Source organism: Nesoenas mayeri (assembly GCF_963082525.1).
Source record: "Nesoenas mayeri genome assembly, chromosome: 7".
NCBI lineage: Eukaryota > Metazoa > Chordata > Aves > Columbiformes > Columbidae > Nesoenas > Nesoenas mayeri.
The window spans coordinates 18504632-18529364 of record NC_137551.1 but is presented as its reverse complement, the minus strand read 5'-3'; the positions used below and the strand labels follow the sequence as shown (position 1 = coordinate 18529364).

Below are 24733 nucleotides of genomic sequence, written 5' to 3'. Positions count from 1 at the left end.
GAAACAAAACCTAATCCAAGAAGAATACAGTAAATTGCAAATTAAAACCGTTGCAGATTGAATTCTTCAAAATTTTCAAAGACAAGCAATTCCAAACTGAAGAGACCTTCTCCTCCTAACCTATCCCATAGCACCTACATGCTTGGAAGACTTTTAGGTCCATAACTGATATTATTGCTCGTAGTTCATTGGATCTTGGCAGAAATCGTACACTGATTTTGGCAGGGATTTGTGTAGAGACCATATATATGGTCTTGTGGCCAGAAAACCAGCCCTAACCTTTAACCGGTCTGCTGTTGCTGCTTTAAATATTATTGAAACATAATTAAGGATGCAATTAAAAGAGCCTGAAGAGATCAGTTAGTTACAGCTATTCTGTCTCCAGAGAATTCATTATTCTGAGACAATCCTGTGAAGACTCTTATGGTGTGCATCACCCAGTAGAATGGGCACAAAGGGAGACAGTCAAACGTTGTTGCAAGGAGTCAATAGAAAGTTCAAAGCTGCACAAGGCAGGCAACACACATGCACTAGGACGTAAACAGGGTTTCAGTTGTCATGCTGCTGGCAGGGAGTGAGTCATCACTCCTCTCTCAAGTTTAGTATTGCAAGGAGAAAGTAATTTTAATCTAGGAATACAAATTTAGGAAAAGGGCGAGGAGGGTACTTGGCAAGCTTACTGTATGTGAGATGACTCCAGTGATTTCAGGCTTCGAGCCCCTGTGCAAAGCCCCTGTGACTGGAGGGACAAGTGAAGGTGGTGATGAGAAGAATGGCAGTTTCGGGTAAACAGAGGGTAATGTGTCAGATGCAGAGGGTGCTTGGTTATGGTGGAAACCCCTCTGGAGATGTGGGGGAATGAAATCGTCTAGAGTCGGAAAAGTCAAAGGTGAGCCAGAAGAAACAGTCTCAGGGAATACGGAGCTTTGCCCGAAAGGAACCAGAGGCGGTGGTGGAGTGCTGGAGCTGCCTTCTTGCTGTCTGTCGGGATTAACCTGGAGGAGGGGGACTACTATAACCCCAGGCTGAGCTGTGGTGGTGGCAGTGGCATCCTGTAGGAAACAAGGTGTTGTTATGCAATGGGGGAGATTGGTACTTTAGTCTAATGCAGCCATACAGTGTCATGCAAGGATGCACCCAAAATGATATGAAACACCAACACATCTTCTCTCTTCAGGGAAACACACTTCTTCAGTCTTACAGCCCTGGCCTCTATGAACACACACGGTTTTTCACAAAAAACTTCCCCTCTTTTCCAGTTCTATGTAGTGAGGCTAAATCAAACCACAGAACAGCTCTGCATTCACCATCACTCGAGAAGCAGTAATCATCATATTACAGAGTTTGCTTCTTTTACACCTCCCTAAAATAGAAAGATCCTCACCAGCCCAACCCAACCCCCTACAAACACCACACACACAAACACACAGATCAATGTTGGGGAGAGGGCGCTCATGGGGTGTTAAGTATTATCGAGTAGAAGACCACAAGACTCAGGTGGCACAATGAGTGCTAAGAAATTAGGTAGGAGGGGAATAAAGCATTAAGAGAACATTGTAATGAATTAAAGAACCATTCACACAGCTGAAAGAAAACAAGGTTATGGAGAAAACATGTACCATGCTGCGTCCCATTGCCTTGTATGGTGGCTGTCGCCGCTGAGTAAGGTAAGGCTCTTTTCTCATCCTGTCCTCTGTGGCAGCTGTGCTCGGGGCCTCTAGCACTCTGTCCCTCACAGCTTGCGGAGGTGATGACTGAGTCCAGGAGGGTTGGCCCGCATCATAACTAACTGCGTCTTTACTGAGGACAATGTAAAAGTACGGCCTGGGAGGGATAGGAGGAGGAGCAGCAGCAGCAAGAGACTTTCCAGTATCTGTTACAGAAGAAACAATGTTGGTGGCTGGTGCCTGAGTGAGCTCAGCGCCCAAACTGGTGCTGGCTGCTGGGTCATGTGTGGTGCCAGTGGAATTTTCAGATGCGGCTGAGCAAGTGCTGTTAGATAAACAAGCTACATATAGTTTGGTGACCTTTTTATCCGCCTTCGTCTCATGACTGGAATTCATTCCAGCTTTACTACTGGGATCTGCCCTGTCAGGGTTGCGTTGTAGGGATGATGCATCCGACAAGGAGCGACTTTCCAAGAGTGACTGCCCAGCATGCACCTCATCTTTAGGGCCTGAAGAGGGGGAATGCCCTGCTGGCAAGCCTTGCTTCCCACTGGGGATGGCCCCATAGGGGGTTGGTGACGAGAAATAACATCGTGCACTGGCATTTGGTGACACACGCTGTGTATAAGGCTTGGGCGCATTCAGGTACACGCAGTCCATGATGGGCACTGGCAAGAGGTTGGTCGCTTTAGTGTCAGTGCGAGGACGCCATGCAAAGCTTTCCTCTTTGGGAAGAGGAGGACGGGGAGGAGCAAGGGCCTGCCCAGGCAGAATTAAGAAGGAAGAGAGGGAGAGAGGAAGCAGCACCAAATGAAAGGAAAAAGGCAGGAAAAAAAATAAATAAATTCCAAGAATGAATTCGGTCATTAGACTTGGGTTAAGCAGGTTTTAATACAGCAAGAACAAAAAGCAAACACAGTATCTGGGAGGCCCGTGCAGAACTCACACACATCATCTCACACATTCTCTCTTTCTCAGCACTGCAGCACCCAGACTTTACCCAGTTCTCAAGTCCCTGCCTACACGTTCCTCCCTCTGGGGTAAATATCTCTCAATGCTGTATTGTTTCGAGAGGCCTGCACAGCAACACCCGCCATGCCCCCTGGAAAGCCTGAGTCAAGATTTAACATCCTGGCTAACTAAACCCAGGCTCACGCCTGTGTAACTAACTACTTCCCAGCACAGGGGACATTTGAATTGCAAAGCGAAATTCAGAGCTCTAGGCCATCTCTGCATGTTAAGAGCACCGCCAAAAAATGAACACTGTGAAGTTTCACCAGCGCTAATGAAAGCAGACATCATGTGAACATTACAGACTGCCACAGCTGGCTAAGTAAAAACCCAACATTTCTTCCTTCTGAGAGCTAGCTCTTGAATTCTCTTCAGCATTTTTCAGTCCTGAAAATGCTTTCAGGAAGACCAGAACAATTAAAGTCTCTTGAGGAACTGAGTTTCTAAGAACACCAACAGAGAAATCGTGCTTCTAATAAATAATTTTAAAAGCTTTACTGTTTTTGGTACTTTGCAACATATAGGCTGCTAACTCCACAACTGCCTGCCAGCTGCAAATCCAACTCCAATTACAGTGATTTTTTTCCCAAAAGTCAAACTGTTTTGAAATAAAATAACTTAGCAATAGAGAGGTTTGGTTTTATTTTATTGCTTTGTTACCAGTAGCTGAAAACTATAAACTCCTGAAAGGAAGAGAATTAAAACACCCACCTAATGAATAGCAGTTCCCTGCATTCTTGCAATTTAACCCTCTGGAGACCATGAAAGTAGGTTTTACACACACCCTGTTGTCATATCTTTATGAGCAAAGGCTGCCAAAACCCCTGCTAAAATGGCCAAAACCAGAGAACTAAGATGCCTTAACAGCTTGCAGTACTCAAATCTGAAAAATATACCACCTTTCGAATTCATCCACACATGACAGGTTATGGCCAGCACCTATTCTTGTTACATGGATACAGACATAGAATAGCTTCATAAAATTACAGCTGCTGTCCCAAAATCGACTGTCCTCATGCTGCCCCTCACTACTCCTGTTCCCTGATGTGTATGGGAGTGGCGAAGTGGGTTGGTAAGTGCTCAGTCTGAAGTTTTTCTGCTTCTGGAGCAGGCTCATTCCTTTTCATTCCTTAAGGAAAAGTACTTTCAGTCTGGAGACTTCAGAGTGCCACAATATTTCCCTAGGTTAGGTGAAGCGTCACTTTACAACCACACAGTATTGTCAGGAAATAATAATTCTCCACCTGCAATTGCTATTTTTCATTTTTTTCCATTTCAGCTTAGTTTGGACAGCAGTCCTTGAGACTTCTTATAGAAGTACTGTGTGCATCAGCACTCTCTCTGTTCACCAACAAGATCAATAAGGGACTACACAACAGCTGGAACTATCCAGCACTAAATGGGTGTCTCCTTTAGGGTGCCACTCCTTCCCATACCTTCATCTGAGTTGTTCCTTCTTCCAATTTCAGGAACGGTGTCTGTTCTGTGACATTGCTATAGGTCCCTGATGATGAGAGCAGCCACTCCGATAGGGGACAAGGCTTTAAGGGGACTCTGTTTCACACAAGAAAGCAGTCTCTAACAAAGGGTTTCCTTATCAGCTTTCAGTCTGCTTCTGTGCAGACCAGCCGCTCAAAAGGATGAAGTTACACTTCTCTTAACAGATTGACTTCAACTATTTACCTTCGGGTACAAATAACCTTTCCCTTGTTGGCTTTTATCAGTTATAGTGTTAAAACTGGAAGGCATTTCCCCAGTATCTTGTTTTTAACATAGGAAGTAACTCTGCTTTCAACCTGTAGCAACTTCCAGCAAATAGATCAACATAAAAGACAAAACAGTAATAGATGACAACTTCACCTTTTTTCTTGCAGACAAACAGCGTTGTCCTCCTCCTTCATCCACCAAGGAAACACTGTGGCGTGCCTGAACACACAAGCTCCACAGCACTCTGCTGACATCAGGGTTGCCCCCATTTTAACGATAGGAAAAGCTGAGGCACAGCAACTTACCCAAGTCTGCAGCAAAGTTTGGAGTTCAACCCAGGACTCCTGACTGTGAATCCAGTGCTTGAACCCAGAAGATCACCCTCAGGGTCACAGAAGAAAGGCTTACCTGTGGCTTGCTGTCTGAGGAAAGGTTCGGACGCACACTCCTATAACCCTTGGCAGCCAGAGAAGATGGTTGGGCATCCCCATTGGCGTCGGTGTTAGATGACGATCTCCAGTCATCTACAAGAGGAAGGAAAACACAGATCACAGAGGATTCCCTCCCAGCTACAGGACAAGCAAAAGGAGGAAACTCCTTTCTCCCCTTTTTTTTTTTTTTCCCAGACAACAACAAATCCTTCCGAGAAAGCAACAGAAGCAACAACATAAGCAGCCAACGTTTGTACCTGTTTCTGGGTTTTCTGGCTCCAGACCTAAGCATTTCACAGAACGGAGGGACAGAAGAGGGGTGGGGGAGGAGGACAGGCATAGAGGAAAAGAAAGGGGAAAAAATAAACCATTACATTTACAGAAAACGTACCAATTAAAGTTAAGAGTTGAGCTACTTCATTTCACACATAAAATGCTTTCTGACAGGGCTGCGTAATTACCATAGAGACCAGCCCTAAACATGATGCCCTGCTTGTTTCTGACCTTTGTAAACACAAGGCAATTCATTCAGTGCAATGAAGAAACAATTGTTCATTGACATTCTTATTTCAGAGGCAAAAAGGCAGCCCAGCTAGCTACTTTCTAAAGCTGCAGCTTGATGTGCAGACACCACAAATTACTGGAAATGCTGGGATCCCGTATCCAGGCATGACACAGGCTATGAAGATGTATCTATTCTTATCAACATCACTGTGTGTGATTAACTGAGATAAAGGATTGGCAACAAATAGATCGGGTTTTGCAGATTAAGTGTGTGTGCACGACGGGAGGTATAAAATACGATGTCAGTTTACAAACCCAGTCCCTGCAGCTGGAGGCATTGGTCTCATCACCTATTTACCCACCTCCCACTGGGCTCCTCCCCACCCCTCTGCCCATTTTACTGTGTAAGTTATATGCAAAAAGCTCTTCCAGCTCCAAAGTACATTTCATGAAGTGACTGAGAGAGTAAGCAAAGGAAGTATTAATGAGCTGATTTCCATAGTAATGGGCTCATTGCCATTCAAGCTGCTGGAAATTTATGAAGCCATCAAAAGAAAGGAGAGAGGCAATGGTGGGGGGTAGAAATGAAGAAACAGAGAATGGCAAGCATGAAAAGAGAGTAGGTCATGGGTGGAGCAGAATGGGAAGAGAAGACAGAGCAGAAAGCAGCACATCAGGGCTGGAATTAATGGAATTGCCCTTCTTCCAACAATACAGGCAGAAACGATGTATGCTTTGCTTTCAAGTGCAAGTTTGACCCCTTTCCCCCTTAACAGCGTCTTGCCTTTGGGAGTTCAGCCTCTCTGCCAGACCCACGACACTGGCCAGGTTTGTTATGCTTTGCCTGTCTCCTACAATTAAGTAATTACACGTCTGCTACTGAAAGATGGCAGAGCTCTGTGGCAACACTGTCTGCCTGAGACGCTCTCCCTGCTCCCTTGACAACCCAAGCGAATGCTACAGTTGCAGTAGCACCACTCGGCCTCTTTATGTTCCACCTCACGCCTGGGATAAAAGGAGGAGCCATTTCCAGGAGGAAGAAAAAAAATTTAAAAAATAATTTAAAAAAGAGTTTGTGGTGCTTCTGACAGCAAAAGGGAGCTGTAAACACAACAAACTTCAGCCAATGAGTGAGTGGTCATGAAACCTGCACTAGAAGCGAACAAGAGTCAGTCTCCCTCCCCTGGTCTGGTTCTTGCAAGAGCTTTCCAACTATGCTACAGGATTCGGGGCTTTAAATCATATCTAAAAAAAAGTCACCCCAAGACCGTGGGATGACCTCACTTGAGGTTGTTGTGACTAATACATTGCAGTTAACCTTCCATCCACTTACTTTCAGGTTGCTCAACATCCTGAGGACTTGGTGAAGTGATATTCTGATTCTCTTCATAGGCTGGGGACGCCCGGAGTGTCACAGCTCCTTTCCCGCTGCAGACTTTAGTGGGATCCGTTTCTACAGGAAATGTGCAGGCACAGAGGAGACACATTGAAACAGACGACACAAAGCTATCAGGAGCCATAAGAGCCCTATGTAGTAGTTTTAGCATGGCTGCCTCCAGGCCAATCAATCTAGTAATGATTATGCAGATGAAGATTAGCTCTGGATTTAAAGCATTGAGAAATTAAAGCAGTTTCATATTCATGTAATTGATGAATGTACAAGTAAGTTCTGAGTCAGTGTAACAGAGATAAGAGGGAAAAAGGATGAGTGTTGGAACTAAATTTCACAGGTCTATTTGCTTTATTTGGTCTGCTTTGTGTGGAGACATTGTAGTAGCAAGGACATTCTACCATTACACTTGTGGCTCTTCTACAGGGATGTCCCAATAATGTAAAGCAGTACGATTTGTGTGCTGAAGCCCTAAAAATGCTTTTCATGGAGGACTGAAAGAGAAAGTCATTCTTATGGCCACTGAACAATAAAATCTTGAACCTATGCTGAATATGATCTAAAGGCAGGGAGCTGCAAGCCATCTTGCCTCCTTGCTGTCTCCCTTGTTTCTCAGCAGTGTTTAACCTCCTGATACAGGAAGCCAAATCCCAAAACCTAGAAGAGACAATATATATCTGTTCAGGTGACTCTGTGAGCCAGATACCAGATCATAGCAGCAACCTTGTTGAGGCCCAATTCAGCACAGCTTAATGTGCAGGCTTACCTTTGCACATTTCAGTCCACGGATTTGGGTTTTTTTCCTCCTGTCATCCTATGAAGTAATAACAAACCAGTACTTCAAGGCTATTTTCTTCCCCTTACTCAAAATCCTTCCGGAGAGTTGTTTCCTCTGAGATACGTATAGAAGCAATAAGCCTAAAGGCTGTCTCACTTATTCAAGCTACTTCCACAGGAAAACACATCCTCTCCCTTCCTCATGCACTATTACTGACCCTGCAGCTGCCATCAGGCTTCACTTTGACCTACCTAAACAGGAGTGCTAGTCCTACCATGACACAGCACATGGAGCCTGAAGAGGTCCTGAGCATGTACTGTGTTACACAAACGACAACATGATGATTTTTATGTTTATGGGGTGAGAATCATGCTATCTCTACACAGAGAGGGATGCAGCAACTGTTATTATAATGAAAGTTCTGCCTTCAGACTGGACAGATGGGGCAAAGGCTGATGCTTTTTGCCCAGACAACAGCCCATGTTTGTGCTGATCAGTATTCCCTGGCTGATTGCAGTAAGATAATGTCCCACTAAATCCATATCAGCACAGTGCCTACACACCATGACAACACCTCAGCTAAGGTTGCAAAACATACAAACCACAACAAACATGGCCATAATATAGGGAAACATCAATAGTACCAGATGGACAAGAGCAGTAAGGGGAAAGACTCAACAAAATGTCAAACATCTGGCTTGCATCAAAAGCTTTCACGCTGGAATCACCAGACTTCAAGCTTTTACATGGGCTTCTAGTGCTTTAAGGATTTCACAAAAAAGCATAGCTTCAGATACACATTTAGGACTGGAGAAAGGACTAAGTAAGTAAGGAAACAGAGGATACTTTCCTACAGTTCAGGCTTAGTTTGTTTAGACAGTCTCTGTGAAGGGAAAGACTAATCACCCAGAGATATCCATCCAATGCTGCTTAGTCCTTAAATATACCATATTTGTACTCACACCACACAACTAATCATGTCCTTAAGGTCATCCACACACCTGATGAGAAATAAGTTGACTTCTGACTGATTTTCACACGACCCAGATAGGGTCAGGACTCCTTTTGCCCAGGAGTCCAGTTGTGGCTACTGTTCCCATCCACACAGCACAACACGCAGCCTGAGGACTCTATGGACCTGCTTTCAAACCAGAGGACAAAGGTTTAAGCTCTGGGACTCCAGTTTCAAGAGTGCTGTAACTCTGAGGCACGGACACACTGTCGGGAGTCACCAGGCCTGATTTAGACATCCAGAGACGGCAGTGTAGCTGTTCTCCTACGCTCCTACACCTACATTCCCTTCACAGGCACTGGAGAGAAACGGAAACACCTAGAGTTCACCATGCCATAAATGTCTCCATCATACTCGAGAAGAATCTAATTTGGGAATCAAAGTACTTAAAAAAAATTCCATACAATATATTAAATCTGTATATTGAATCAAAACAGTAAGAATCAGGAAAATTGTTCTGAACTCAACAAAACTAAGATGTTTTGAAAAGGGTATGAAAATTAAATATTGTCAGACTGCTTCCATTTGGGGAGGAAGAGAAATACCCAAGATGTTTAATTCCCTGACAATTTAGGTGAAATGAAGGAAAACAAAAATCTGAATCTCTCAGCACAGAAATCCAGTAGATGCTAATAAACATAACATTAGTACTGTAATAGTCCAACAGAGCACATGTGTGACAGATTAGGAGAGACAAGCAGTATCATATAGACTAATCTGGTTGTCCAAATCCAGCAAAGTACAAAAATAATTTTGTACTTCTAGTGGGAAAAAATGTCCTTGTGGAGGGGGTGACAGCCTAACATCCTTATTTATCCATGTAAAGATGCTGCAAAGTCAGTGGACATACAGAAAAACAAAACCACCCCAAAGCTGAATGCTGCTTGAACCTGTAAAATACCATCTCTGACATCCATTTACTTTCATAAAGACTAAAGATACACAGGAAACGTTTAGTTCATCTGGAGTTTTGTTCAAAATGAAGCTGTAATAACAATATTACTCATAACCGAGCATTAGTAGAAGGGCTTACAATGATCCCAGATTAAAGTAGACACAATCATGTCTGCAGACGAGCAGCATAATTGAGAACAGTGTATTGTGCCATCAAGAGCTAACTTTATTACCTACTGATGAAATCTACAGCTCTGGAAACAGTGAGAAGAGGATGAAGCCAAAAACTAGCCAAAGCGTGTGGGTGAAGCAGAGAGATAGAGAGAGAAGAGAGAGAATGATGGCAAACTAATGCATGGCAGGGGGAGAAAGGAAGAAGATACCTGTAGGCAGCACTAGGTGAGGAGAACTTTTCACTTTCTTCACAGGGATTATTTTAACGGCAGAAATAGAGCGTGTACATAAAGGGACATCAACAGCTGCAAACACAAAAGTGTAAATGGCACATCCAAAAAGGGAAGAACAGAGTTCGGGAAGCATGCCACAAAATTTTCTAATGTACTTGGAGACACAATAGCAGGAAATTTCAAATACAAAAGCAGTTTAGAGAGCAGTGATGCAACCGTTAAAAATATCCCTTCATTTGCCATAAATCAGGATGTGTCTGTTTTATGCAGCATACAGAACTGCTTACTGAATTGACTAATTGCTGACTGCCACTAGGCTGCAGGCAAAAAGAATCTGGAAGCATTAGTTTTCAGAAGCCACCAAAAAATTTAGTGTAATCATTCTGGTGATATACGCTACATGCAAAAATTAAAATGTTAAGTTACCATTAATATGGCTCAGTTAAAACAAAGTGAAAAAACAAGGACTGAAGGTTTGAGAAAGGAACATTAAACTAGCCACAGTACATGAATTCTGGATTATTATGGCACATTATTTTACAAGTTCAGCAACAGAAGAAAGTGAGACATGAAATAACCTTGAAAATAATCCCATGCCAAAGGGTAGCATCAAAATATCAATTGCAGAAAAAAATACATCTATTTAAACAGTAAAATGAAGAGACTTCTGCTAGACTCCATTGGCTAGCACATTAGTTATACAAGATGTAGTAACATAAGGGAAAACCATACATAGCACTGCGCAAAATTCTAGCAATTGTTACAGAACTGTCCAAATCAGCTGGTACTTCCTCTCTGTGACTCTGTATTGCAGCTAATGTACAACCCTCTTGGAAAAAAAAAATGGAGAGGGGAGTGGTAAAAAAAGGCCAAAAAAAGAAGTGAAGATCAACAGGATCTGCCAAGATAAATATTTCGTAAATCATGGCTCCACCAGAATAACTTCAAGTTGTGCTTTTGATTTCTGCAGAGCCAGGATTTTCTCCTTTAAAACCTATTAGCTTTCTGCATATATTAAAAGGAAAATGCTAGATGCCTTCTCACATTCGGTGCCATCTCTCTCGGGCCAGCAAAATCATGAGTGAGAGGAACCACATTTCTTATACTCTAAAGCAGCAATACTGAGCACTGGGCCAGCTTGAGGGAGTCACTGACATCAGGGTCTGTGTACATCCCCCTCTTGTGGCAGATATTTCTGGTCCCTGGCAAAACTGGAAAGCACAAACTTCACCAACCTAAAAAAGGGCTCTCAAGCAAAAGGATGGGGGGAAAGCTTGATGGATTTTTTTCAAACCTCATTAAATCATTAGTTTTTAATTTGATGGGGCTGCTTTAAATTCTTCTTCTTCCTTTTCTTTTTGTTCTTCGTGAAAGAGAAATTCAAATCAAACCCTGTGGTCCAGGCTTCTGCATGAGCACTGGAGACCCTGTGAATACAATGGATCCCAACTCCAAACAGCCTGTGGCTTAGGAAACAACCCTAATTCTGTTCTGCCCTGTAACTGACTGAATTCATCCATCCACAATGCAGTCAAAATGCTAACCACTATAAAAAGGCATCAAAGCAGAAGAAAGGAAATGAAACCAGCAGAAAAACAACCCATGCCACCACATACTTCCACGCTGCCAAAACACACACCATCACTATACAATATTGAATGCTATAAAGCCACTGCAAGCCTGCTGATGCTAACATGAAGACTGGTTTGTTTCGATAACTTTGGCTTTTAACACGTTGTTGCTAATAACAGATTTTTTTATTACTTAAATGGTTAGTTCCTGCCCTTTAATCCTGGGCTCAAACTTTCACCTTCCGCTGAAGTTAACAGGATTCACACACAGGCACGCACAAACCCATGCTGTCTAAACACGCTTAGATATTGATTCACAGGTGCTCTCAAGTACCACAAGCTGTGCACAGATTTCCTCAAAACAGCACTAAAAGTATACAGAGAGGCAAATCCTGCCTGCCACCTTTAAGACACAAAGAACACTTGTTCAGCTAAGAAATGCTGCTGTTGCTGGCACGGTGCAGCACAAGGCTTTTCTTGTGTCAGTCGCCAAGCAGACTAAATTTGGAAACCCTGCTGTAGAAAATGTCCAGGGAAATCAACCACAGCACACAGCTGACATGCAGGGGGAGCTGCAGAGATGTCTCTGAAGCTCTTAACCCACCTTTTTCTTGTCCATTGCTGCTCAGTCCATTGACAACAGTTTTTGCAACGTTAATTTCTTCACGTTCTGTAAGATGAATAGAGAAGCAGATTACTTCTGGGATAAAACCTCTGCAACTGAATTTAACCTCTGACTATGAGGGGATGCCATGGGTCAGCACTACTTGATTCAGGCACTAGGAAGTATTCATACTGTCTCAGGAGATGGTGCTCAGAGACAGAAATCTCCCTCGGATGACACCTCTGTACCTCCTTTCCCTACCTGGCTCGCAGCCTCTTTTAAACAGAGACTGTCTCTGTATGTGCATACAGCATCCAGCTCAGTGATGAGGTTTTCAAGAGAGATTTTTTTCAAGTGAATTCAGAGAAACACAGCAGACAGTGCTAGAAAGGATCTCCAGGGGTCATCTAGAGCCATATTCCTGACTCATGGCAGAAACAAACCTACCTCGGTCACTGCTGACAAATGTTTGCCTGACAAGTTCTTACAAACTTCCAGCATCACCCTAAAGCAACCTGTTCCAGTGCTTCACAACCTGGAAGCTTATCAATGCTTAAGCCAAATTCCCAGCTCATGTTTTTCAGACACGGATTAGCATCCTAGCTTTCCTCTGGACTCTCTCCAAACAGTTCACATTTTTCTCAAAATGTGGTGCTAAAAACTGGACATGATACTCCAGCTGAGACTTGATAAGGTGCTAAAATCAAGTGGGAATATTATTCCACAGGTCCTACATACAGCACTTCAGTGTGATGTCTGCTTCACTTTGCACTCCGATTTATCCTGTTACCCAGACAAGCCCAGTTGTTTTCCTCTGCCCAATCAGCCCGATTTCCTGGTCCCTCATTTTTCTTCAAGCAGTTGATTTCTCCTATCCAGGCATCACACTTTCCATTCACCCCTACTAAAACATATCAAATTATTTCAGAAAGGTTTTTCAGGTAATCAATAATTTTGAATTCTTCTATTCTAAAGTGAAAGAAGCTAAAGTGACCTACTGCAGCTCAAGATGTTTCTTTTTGAGCACTATGAAACAAATGCAAAGCCAGGACACTTCTTACAACACTTTTTATGACACTGTTGCTTCAATAGTCAGATTCCATGAGCTTTCACAGCCTTTGACTATTTTTCTCGGAGGCAGAAGAAGTCAAAAAAAAAAAAAAAGAGTAATTGTATCAGAAACAGACAGAAATATTTATAGTAATAAAAAGGAACGCTAATGAGGGCAAGTGGAAAACAACACAGACTTACCAGAGCTCATGGTTGCAGAGGGACTTGCCTTTTTCACTTCTGGATCTCGTTTATCTCTGTTTAAAGTGAAATGCAGAATGGTTAAATTATGTTTCATGTCTGCCCAGGCAGCACTGGACATGGTGCTGGACATTCATCAAAAAAGTCAAGGTAATAGTCACAGTTTCTTCAAAAAATTTAGTTTCAAAATCCAAATGGATTTACATCAACCAATAGTTACATTTTTTCTGATAATTATCAGAAACTAAAGAATATTTCCACCCAACGTAGGTACTAGTTTCAGACTTTAAGGCTAATCCTCAACATTAAATTGTAAGATACTGATTAAAGCCTAAGAATCTATATATGGCAAAGTGCATATCTGGCTAGCTTCTAATACATAAAATGTGCATCATCTTTAAGAAAAATTAAAAAAAAAACCTAACTCAGTGAGACTAAAAGCTTTAACCTAAAATTCTTAGCTTAGACCATTGCCGGATTTCCAGGCAAACTGTTGCTCAGATTAAAGTCAATCTCTCTTTTGAAAGACATTATAATGCAGAAGGAACAGAGTCATCAAAATGTGTATTAACTTCTGCACCAATCATTTCCAGCCCTGTAGTGCCACTGATATTTTCAGGATCAGACTCCAGTACGCAAAAATTAAAATTGGTCCCTCCTGGGCCCCAAAGCAGTGAAATTACCAACCCAAGAGAAAAACTCCCAGATGGAGACCAAAGGAGAAAAAAGCCAGTTTTCATGGTCATGACAGTCTAAAGAGGGCAAATGTGGGGCCTCTTCTTACCCAGTGCCCACTCCTGCGGGGACTTGATACCTGCAGCAAACCAACGGGTTTCAATGTCACACCACAGATGGTGTTTTTGAATAGTCAAAGGGTGACACTTTTGCAAGAGAAGTCCATGCTTGCCAAGATCTCTCAACTCTCTAAAGGTCCTATGTTGATTTACAAACCTTGTCCTTTTATGTTCTAACCTTTTTCTCCTCTCCAAAGTTAGTGCTGAAGAGAATGAGATCAAGCGTGACTTCAGCTAATTAATGGCTTTCATGACATGAATACAAATAGGTATCTGAACCTACAAAATCATGCATAAAAAAAGACCCTAATCTGTGAAGTACAGCGCAAAATTGCTCAGAGAAATAAGAAACTAAACAAGAGAGCTGGAAGTGCTTGTTTTCCTGTTACATGAACTGGAGGCAGCAGTGGGACATCGTAAGAGGTGGAAATTGCCTTTGCAGAACTGAATTTATTCTCTTGCCTCAAGCACTCCCATTCTTAACTAGTATTGGCTTCATATCAGCCAGAATATAATGGCTATGTTCAAGAGATCCTCAAAAGGAGATAAAAGAAAACTCCACAAGCAAATATAGGAACAGATAAGGCTATAAAAGCAGCCAATATCTGGGTTCTCCAGCATGCCACCATAGCAACAGCTGCCAACACTTAATTATTTAAATATTTAGTCCATTGAAATATCTACATGAGATGTCTATCATGGGTTGGTGAAGGCTCAACAGAATCCAGCCCCATTCCCAGTTGATCCCAGTAAAACCCAGTGTGAAGTGGAGGGTGCATTCTAAAACCAGTCAACAACAAAAGCTGAGCTCAGCTTAAAGGTCTGATGCCCAGCTTCACCTGCCGTACAGCATCTGCTTTTTGTTTCATACCAGAATTACCCTGAAGCAGTAACAGTTGACACAGCCTGAAAATGTATATATGTGTACTTAATAATAATGGTCTTTCTGATCTCTGTATGTTTCTATCACAGAAAGATGCCTTAGTTCAAGCAAAGCAGAAAGAAACAGGCTAAAATGACAAGCTACCCAGGCTAAGGAGGTTTGTAGTAATATCACACTCTTCTATGTATGGAAAACTGTTACGAGTTTAAACCCACTGGATAAATAAGGGTCCCTCCATAGGGCAGGAGAAAACTACAAGCAAGGGCAGTACTGCAGTAAGTCTCAGCTCAGCTTGAGGATTAAAGCCATTCTGAAGTTGAGGAGGTTTTTGGTACCCAGAAGTTATGACTCAGCACTGGCCCTCTCCATGGGCTTTGTGCAAGTAATGGTAGAGTTCCTTTCACTCCAAACATTCCCCAAAGGTTGCATACTTTCCTCCGGTATAAGGCAAGAAAGGGAGTGGGAGGTGAAGGAAATCTAGTGTATCACCTTTTCAAGAGAGGAAAGAGGACAAACTAGCTCACATGCCCGGGTAAAGGCAGGGTCCACTGCTGCTGCAATCCCAGTATCCAAGCAGTGAAACTTGTGACCCCATGCATTACGCTTTTTAAACTGTCTCATCTTTGTTTAGAAACAGTGACATTACAATTTCCATAAAACTCTGATTTCAGTGATGTCTTTTTTATTCAAGAGTCTCGACATTGGCTTACAATGTCAAGCACTGTCCTGCATTGCATTCAGAAAAGCCTTAAGGAAATAACTCATAACAAAAAAAGCACATTTATTTGCCCTTAAAAGAACAAATTAGTTTTCATGGGAAGTGATTTGAGGTTAAAAAATAAAGTGATAATTAAACAAGTTTGCTAAAATTAACTAGAGGAGGTGTACAAACTCAGTAGAACTAGATCTAGAAAAATTACTTTTCTACATATCTCCACACTTACAAGCAATTATGGAATTCAATTAAAATAACATGAATTCAGTGTTCACCTGCTGTGAAACTAATCTGCACTATTCAAGCACTCAAATGAACACATACTTAATGCAGGTTCCCATGCACAGAATGGATTCAGTGTGCTTGGGGTGAACGCAACCCCTCCTGAGCCCCTGGGCTGGTGTAACTCCAGAGACTCCATTTAAAAGCTGATTTTGATCAGTTGAGACTCTGTGTACAGATTTGCTGCATGCAGGTAGAAAATAACAATGGTTTAGACTGCGGAAAGTATGGTGCACACTTCGAGCTGAGAACATGCTTCAGTGCCCTTTTGCATCAGGGCTAGAGAATTATTCTACCTGTCTCCATATGCTTAACCTAAACCACATACTGAAGTCCTACTAGGCCTACCTTAGCCCTAAGGCTGCTCTTGGGACCAGACACATGGTCCAGCCAGACAGCACACCTGGCTCCACAGCCCCAGTATGGTAAAGCATTGCCCTCTATAACACTGAGAAGGTAAATGCTGTTAAGTCAGTGTGCTGTGAGTGTTTGGATGGAACATCCTTAGACAGAGCAGTCCCAGACAGATTGGATACACAGGTTGTCCATGGGCTGTGGGAGCAGGTGGATCTGGAAACATTTGCTGCTCCCAGTTCCTCTTGAGAACTTCCCATAGCTACAGTCCAGATGTTTCCGCAGTCTGACACAGAAGTGTGCACCACGGTACTTCAGAAGGGAGCCTTTCAGATGCAACCAAAAATGAGATCCTTGTGTCAATACTAAAAACAGAGAAACCAGTACTGCCAGACCAGGCAAAACAAATTAATAATAATAATTTAAAAAAAAAAAAAAAAAAAAAGATTGATGGATAAAATCCTCCAGAACTCCAAAGTGTCTTCTTCCAGCTCCTGCTCTAATCAGCTAACCACAGTCTCCTTGCCAAATTGGAATTTGTGCCTTTCCTAAAATATGACAGACATAGCAACAAAGGCTTCAAAGCTGCAGACATTCAAAACATAATGAAAGGTAATGAATTCCTCAGGGTACAAGCCAGCAGCTGTAACCCTGAACATGCCAATGTCCGTACGTAACATCCACCAACTCCATGCCAGTTTGTTCATACCTCTAGTTGGATGTTTAATGCTTCCTTCCTCCCTTTCACCCCCAGTACATTTCTTCCAAGGCTGCAGTTCCTTCCCTACTTGGTGTGGAAAAGCGAGCAGTGCATTCAGAAGCCTATTTAGGAGGAATGCAGATAAGTGGCAACTACTTCTGCACAGCACGTCTCTGGATTATCTCACATACTCTAAACATTTGAGTACTCCCCCTACAATGGCAGGGGTAACAAACAGCTCATTAATAGTTCTGAGCAAGGACACACGCTCTTAAGTCACTGGTATCTCAGCTAAGCGTTGCAGGCGGTGGTTATTTTTGGTGGTCTAATGTGAGCGGGGGGGGAAGTAATTTCCTTTCATTTCTTTTCTTGATAGTATTGATAGCTCTGATGACTCGCATAGGATTTTAAAACAATTGCTAGACACAAGATGAGCATTGAAAACTTATAGGGCACATTCCTTATATTCCTGAGATTTGGCCTCCTGCTTTATCTTCTCAGTTCTGAGGTTTCTTCACATTTTCGAAGTTTTCTTTCCATATACGAGAGCTTTAAGTGTTTTGTGGCTGTGCTTAAATGAAAAAAAAAATATCAAATTCTTATTTATGTTAGTATAATCTAGGAGTTGAGGCTTTTAGAAAAATAATAAGCTTTCAGGCTTACGGATGATTTGCAATCACAAAACTTTTCACCTGCTCAGGTCTCACACATCACATACAACACTCATTTGCCCAGCCCCTGGCTCAGAACCTCTCACGTCGTCCCCTTGTCCCTGACCCAGGCGCTCTGCTCAACCAGCTGTGCCAGCAACGGCAAGGCCCAAATCCAGGCAGGGGGCAAAGAGCTGCGCTGCAGCCAGCACCTCCTACCAGGGGGTTCCTCTGCTTTCCTTGCTGGAAAGCACATCTCCCCTGTACATCTCATTTTGTATCACATAAAATGTGGCAAGAAGAAATAACTAGAACATAGGAGGCAGCTCCAGGTTAACCCAGGCAATCAGCTCTCTCTCCAAGTATCATGATTCTCTTATCCTGAAATACTTAAAGAAATATGTTGCCTGTCATTTTTATTTTAAGGGTTAAAGAACATCCTGTCATTCCTTCAGAAGACATTATGCTCCCAAGAATTGATGTCATGAAAAGACTATGAATAAGCAAGCAGTGCACACAGAAGAATCATACCAATTCTGTACAAGACAACAGCCTCCCCACGCTCTCCGGCAAACGTTAAGACAGCAGAGAGAGAGCAGTGAAAGCTCACTAAATGAAACAAATGGCAGCATAGAACACGAGCTTGGCTACGGTGTTCTTATAAATAATTGAAGTTACAGCTGTTAGAATAAATAAACATAGCACATTTCATATGCAGTATCACCAGGTTTTGTTTTTTTTGTTTTTTTTGTTTTTTTTTTTTAATATGGTGCATGTTTGTTTCCTTTCTAATGGGTAAAATTAAGTTATCTGGCATACATACCACCTTTTTCAATTTAAGAGGAATTTGCCGTTTCTAATAACAAAGTCAAATAAGAAATGTAAACTAGGAGATGTGGCTTTAAGAACTCAGAGATGCTTTTGAACTAAGTCATCTTACAGTCATCAACTTCAGAGTAAACAAAGTTTAGCTGCAACCTGAGTTAACTCAGTTCAAGGTCACCACTTGTGGAGCAGGGGGCAGAAAAGGATCTCCTGGGTCACCAGGCCTACTCCCATGCTATTGCAGGCAACTGTGTCATACAATCCTCTGCAAGAACATTTCATGTCTCAGCTTCAAACTGGTAAGGTTTCCTGCCTCCACTGGTCTCCTGGAAGTCTACTCCAGACCTCATTCCTCTTACGGCTTGAATGCTGATTTGCAACCTAAATTTAATTCATGAACAGCTACAGCTAAATTGTTTTGCAGCAACACAATTTTTCTGTTTAAGCAGCTCTCCCTCCTTGGGCTTGCTCCATCTACACAGCTTTAGAAAGCGATTGCACCTCTGGGTCTTCATTTTGCAAGCCTGTAAACAACCATTTCCAAAGCAATTGGTCTGCATGTTGCCACCCACCTCATTGAAATCTGGCAAACAGCAGCAGACTTTAAAAGGCTGGCAGTCCAAAGTCTAAGCTCTGCTTAATGTCACAGAAGCAGAGAGCAAAGCCTACAGCTGACATGCCCAACAGCTGAAAAGCAAGGTTTAAAAGGTAAATCAGCTTTTTTGGGTCTATTCTAATTCTGGCCTGTCTACTGAAAACAATTCTATGGTCAGTGCTAGTTCAGATAGTGATTTCATGTCTACAGAGACCTCCCTGCAAAGAAATAGACTGGAATAATTTCACATCAGCCACTGAACTACTTACACCTGCAGGGCTGCAGGGATGAAAGGTGGCTCCTGCTTGAACCATCAACCTGCTGCTCTGCTATAAACACAGGGCTTGGAAAACAGCCGTCCAGAGGGTTGTTTGGCACAGAGCAGACACGAGAGTAACTTGACATGCAGTGCATCATCGTTCCCCCTGGATAAGAGAACTGCTCTTATCAGCAGCCTTACAGTCAAAAACATTTCACCTCCTGACAATAGATTCAAAATATACTGTAACTGGGCTTCGACTTCCTCCCAAGGCTGTCATGACTGACCTCTGTTTTTTGTGTTTGATGGTTGAGATCATGGTGACAGTAGCTGTGGCCTATGTATCATTTGTGTCTGTTAAAGAAACAAATGCCTTTGTGCCACACTCACACACCCAAGCAGCTCACGGGAACATTTTAAAACTTCAAAAAGAAAAGTAAAAATTTATAGGGTATATTTAAATATACCTTATATTCATCTTAGTAAGAGACACAAGGCACAGCATTTGAAAGCAGGAGAAGCTAAGATTTCTGCTCGGCTTTATCTGTGATACGTATGCTAACACCTCATAGATGGAAATACTTTCCAAACAAGCTGATGTACATCCTGCACAAGGGAGCTCTCTGGTCACAGCTCTCAGGCCACCAACTCCTGAGGGAAGGCTGTAAATGATTTAACAGCATACCACAACCTGGGACAGTTCAGGACACTTAACTGAGACTCAAACAGGAACGTGGGCAGGGAGCACATAACTACTGAATTTGGGATTTATTTACAGTTAAGGTTTAATTAATGACACCAGGTTTACCTTTTGCAAAAGGGAAATCTTTCAGACAATCTGCAATAACCGCACCTAGCCAAGAGGATGCTGGCTTTATACTGCAGCTGGAAGAAACAGAAGATTCATTGAGTTCAAGCTGCTGTGAGACTACTTGTAAGAGCTGTACAGCTGGGGCGCTCTGCGTGCTGCGCTCAACTCTCTGTACACCTCTGATACGGGGCCACTTGTGTCTCTGCAAAACAATTGCTGCAAATAAACAGACCCAAATTCCAGAAGCCCTAATTATGTATAACAATGGATCCATTCAGCTGACTGCAGGACTGAGGGACACAAATACTACATTGCATTTACTATAGTGAATGGCATTCTATAAATACGATCAATTAGGTCATCTAAACAACATCCAGCAGCTTCTCTTGCATGATTTTGTATAACAAAGACTACAAAGGCTGTCTTCCCCTCTGTCACACACTGTCAGTGAAGTAGTAAATAAGAGGAAGTTTCATTATGTAGAAATACTAATTAGAGATTGACTAGTGTCACAAAGTTCAAATCCAGATGACAAACATTTCACAATAAAGAGGATATAGAGAATATTCTGATGTACCTCTGACATATAAACCAGATACTTCGATGCTACAGACCACCTTATATCATTCCAGACACATCCCAAGATTCCCAGTTGTGTAAGGTAAAGCAATTGCACAGGCATTAATGAGTGCTCATTGTGGTGACCACACCAAACATTAATTTTTAATTATGACCTCTGCTAGCACTAGGTGTTTTAAAGCTCTGCACAAGCACTCACTAAGCAACAGCTAACACTTTTCAAGGTATGTAGATGATATTCCTATATTTTATGCAGAGATGGAAGATTTAGGCCCCTATTCTATGCAAAATATGAAATCAGCTGAGCTGGCACAGTGTAACAAGGTACACTTATAAAAAGCAACCTGTAAAACTGATATTTTCAGAAAAAGCAAAACTAGTTTGAGAATTGGTTTCATTTACACACAACTGCAATGACCTCCAAGGAACCACATAAAGCTAAGTCTAAACAACGCATATGGGGAGCCAGTCAGACAATACTTCCAGCACACCTTTGACAAGCCCGGGGTGCAAGTTGAAGTTAGACAGCGTCATTCTCCTCAGCCTTTGCCAACCTAGGGGCATTGCTGCAATAGAAGAATTGCCAGGGAACTGATTCATCTACCTGAATATCAGGCACAAAAAGGTCCCAGCAAAACTCAGAGGTTTGGTCACTGTCATGTATCCAAGGCCACACAGCAAACCCAAGACTGGCAGGGAATTCAGGCTGGACTGCTGGCTTGCTAGCCTTGTCAGACTGTGCTGCCTCTAAAGGCACCTACACACTGCAATGAAGAACACAGTGACTGCTCCCGTAGTCAGTACTAAAAACACTCTGAGAAAAACAAACTGCTGGTTTAAGCAACAGCCTGACATCCAAAGTGTCTCCAGAAATAGCAGATAGTTGCATTCCAGAAGCCAGTTCTCATCTTCACTTTGCTCTGACTCCTCCAGCCTTAGGTGACCAAATTCACATATTGCTGAGTATTCCACATCCATTCTCATCACTTTCATTTTAGCAACTGCCTCAGAATCCGCATTCAGGAATTGCTTGCAATCCCTCCTTCCCATAAAAATAGTCAGGAGAAAGATCCAGTCACTAGGGTAAGGAGGCAAGGACCTGCCCACTTCCCTTAATGAGAACACAAACCCATGTAATTACTACCTTGATATCTCCTCTCCTTTCAAGCAGCAACTGGAAATACCTATCCAAATGAAAGAAGCAGTTTGAAAATCAGCATGTACTGCCCCAACAGATCTACCCACTCAGTGTACATTAGCGTATCACAGTGCCACGTGAAGTCCTGGCAGTTCAAGCCCCCAGCAGCTGTAGGAGGGGGGCTAGCTTTGACTAATTGTGACTAAAAAATATATCAGTGCCCTTACCTTGATTGAGGCTTTTCAGTTAATGGTGCCATTTCCTTAGTCCCTTGATTTCACTCCATAAGAGGCACGAAAGAGTTAAGGAAACCTTTCACTGTGTTGCCCAGTCACTTGGCTGTCGAGGTGTAACAAATTAGTGGGGGCATCTCTCTCTCTCTCTCTGGCACCCTTAAATACTTTGCTCCTCCTACTGCTGTGCTTTAATTAGCCAGTTGGTTCTTAGTCACCTCACCCTGTCACTAGGCTTGCTCACCATCAGCCACCCCCACCCAGCCTGCCTGTCACTCCTCTGCCACTGTCATCAGGAAAGACACTGACTCTTCCTGCAGCTCTGGAGCTGAGGAAAGGCAGGAACGTTGAGGGTGACACTCCATGGTAGCACGGGTATGGGATGCACTTCAGAAGGGAAGTGACAGGCAGACCTTGGAGAAATACTGAAGTACAGGGAAAATACTTAAAAAAACACTTTGGGTTACTTTTATTATTTTTAAAAACTTTTTAAAGCAAGGCAGCATTTGCTTGTCAAGGAAGGAATATTTTCATTAGCACTGGACATGGCAGATCCTATTTCAATGGGCAGGAGTTGAAGTAGCAGCTAAAGTTTCTGCACTTGGCAACTGAGATTTGTATCACAAATATCTGAGGTGACACAAAGGGAAACTAACTGCTTGAATGGCTACTACATATTAAATGCCCACTCCACTGGGCATCATAACAGGCATCAAAGACACTTTCAGGCCACAAGCTGTAGCAGAGTGTTGGAGTGTCCCCATCACAGTGCAGCCTGGCTTCCCTTTGGACAGCCTAAGACTTGCACTGGGGTGGAGGTGGTGCCAGCTTTTAGGAGATCAAGGGTATACCCATGCACCCCTAGGCCTGGGCAGCCTGTTGGTACAGAAGGTGAGTAGCAGCACAGGATCACACTTCCTTCCATGGTGAATGTCGACAGAACAAACGACTGGGACCAAGTCTTCCTGAAATCAGACCTTGGACGTTGGTTCATGCAAGAGCAAATAGTAGCTTAACAGTGGTAATAATTTGAAGGAGACTCTCAAATCTCTTGGTACTGTCCTTTGTCACCAGACCACAGCAACCAGTGCATCACACACTGCTGGCTTTCGTGACTGACACTTCAGAGTGTCTCTGTCTGCAACCCATCTCTGGATTTTGATTCCTGAAATATGCATGTACAGGCATTTAACTGCTGCCAAACTCACATATTGAAAAAATGTACTGAAAATTATTGCAAGGCAATCATCTCAGCATTCAAACAAGACGTAGAAAGCAACACAGATGGCAAGAGTTGCTGATTGCAGAAGGGCATAGAGCAAAGGTTACTGTGTGGGTCAGTGCTTACTCTAATTTCAGATTCTTTCAGTAAAATGTTAGTGAAGGTCACAGAACAAAGGTTTCCAAATATCTACACACATAAACCCATACTGATACACTGTGAAATGCTGACTGAGGTTCTGTCGGCAACACAACCTGTCCTTTTTCCTCCCCAATACACCTTTTAGCATCCCAATACTTACCTCCCAAATGAAGCACTTAATTGTTAGCCAATATGGGCACAATTTTGCCCTGGTATATTGGCTAAAGTGGTTGGAAAATGCTGCTCTATCTTACTTCATTTAAGATCAATCCCATACGTCAGTGCGAACATGCCACTGGTGGTTCTAATAAGAGTAAACAAAGGGCCCCTGAGCCCACATTTGCTACCAAGTCCTAAAAGACTGATGCTGGGAACTTGTAACATTGAGCTTGGTTTCATTTACCCCAGCAGACAGCAGAGGCTTTTTGCAGATTTAGATCTAGATCTAGGTTTATACTGCAGTCTCTTTTAAAAGTCAGGTGTATTTGGTCTGGGTGGAAAAAGAAGAGGGTTATTTCAGACATATGAACAGTCCAAATAAAGGATAATAGAAAAAAAAAAAAGTATGTTTTGAATGGTCAGACCCTACTGTCCTCTCTAAAAAAATAAAAAATAAAAAAAAATAATAAAAAAAAATCCCCACATGTTGTTCTCAAAAACAAACCAGGAAAGCTGACAAAAAAGCCCACAACATTGTCCAAAGTAAGCTGTGCAGTCATCACCAGCTCCTGATACTTGAAACATACTTGTTTTAAAATACTGAGATAATAGAAACCATACTGTAAAAATAACAGCTAGTGAACGAGAGAATGGAACCTAGGGACGGGCAAAATAGGGAAGGATCCAGGAGCTGGATCAAGCTGGACAAGCCTACCCTCATTATGTCTGTTTTGCTACCAAAGTAGTAGACAATTCCCTTCACTGGAGAGAGTGGGTTATTCATGTTATAAATTACCCTGGGAAGCTTTCTGGACAATCCATAGTGGTTTTGTGTTTTGATAAATGTCACATAGTCATACTAGGTATTTTATGCCACTCTATTATGCTGTGGGGCTAGGCATTACAACCACCAGAAGAGGTCAAAGAGGTGTTGTGACATGCAGTTTAGAAAATAAGGTACTTCTGAAAGATCCAGGAGATGTTAAGCAAAAGTGATTGAGCTTACTTTGTTCTGCAGATGAAGAAGGAAGGCAAGCAAGCTTAAATCATGCTCGTGCTTTTAGTTCAGTACCCTCTGAGTTCTGTGGTTTGAATTGCAAAAGAAAACTCAGCCAAAATAACACGCTGCTGCTGGAGTTCCACCCAGTACCGTGAATGAGAACAAA

General features: G+C 42.6%; 1 protein-coding gene across 1 annotated transcript in view; it reads right to left on the bottom strand.

Annotated features, from left to right (window-relative positions):
- The window catches only part of SORBS1 (sorbin and SH3 domain containing 1), a gene marked incomplete at both ends in the record, with an annotated part of 77450 nt that extends 55379 nt beyond the window's left edge, over positions 1 to 22071 (bottom strand). Inside the window, 7 exons of the mRNA XM_080347681.1 lie at positions 681 to 1052; positions 4794 to 4909; positions 6654 to 6773; positions 9778 to 9873; positions 11977 to 12042; positions 13228 to 13283; positions 22040 to 22071. Coding sequence (XP_080203807.1) covers positions 681 to 1052; positions 4794 to 4909; positions 6654 to 6773; positions 9778 to 9873; positions 11977 to 12042; positions 13228 to 13283; positions 22040 to 22071 — 858 coding nt within the window. The remainder of the gene's footprint in view (positions 1 to 680; positions 1053 to 4793; positions 4910 to 6653; positions 6774 to 9777; positions 9874 to 11976; positions 12043 to 13227; positions 13284 to 22039) is intronic.
- Between the last annotated feature and the right edge of the window lie 2662 nt (positions 22072 to 24733).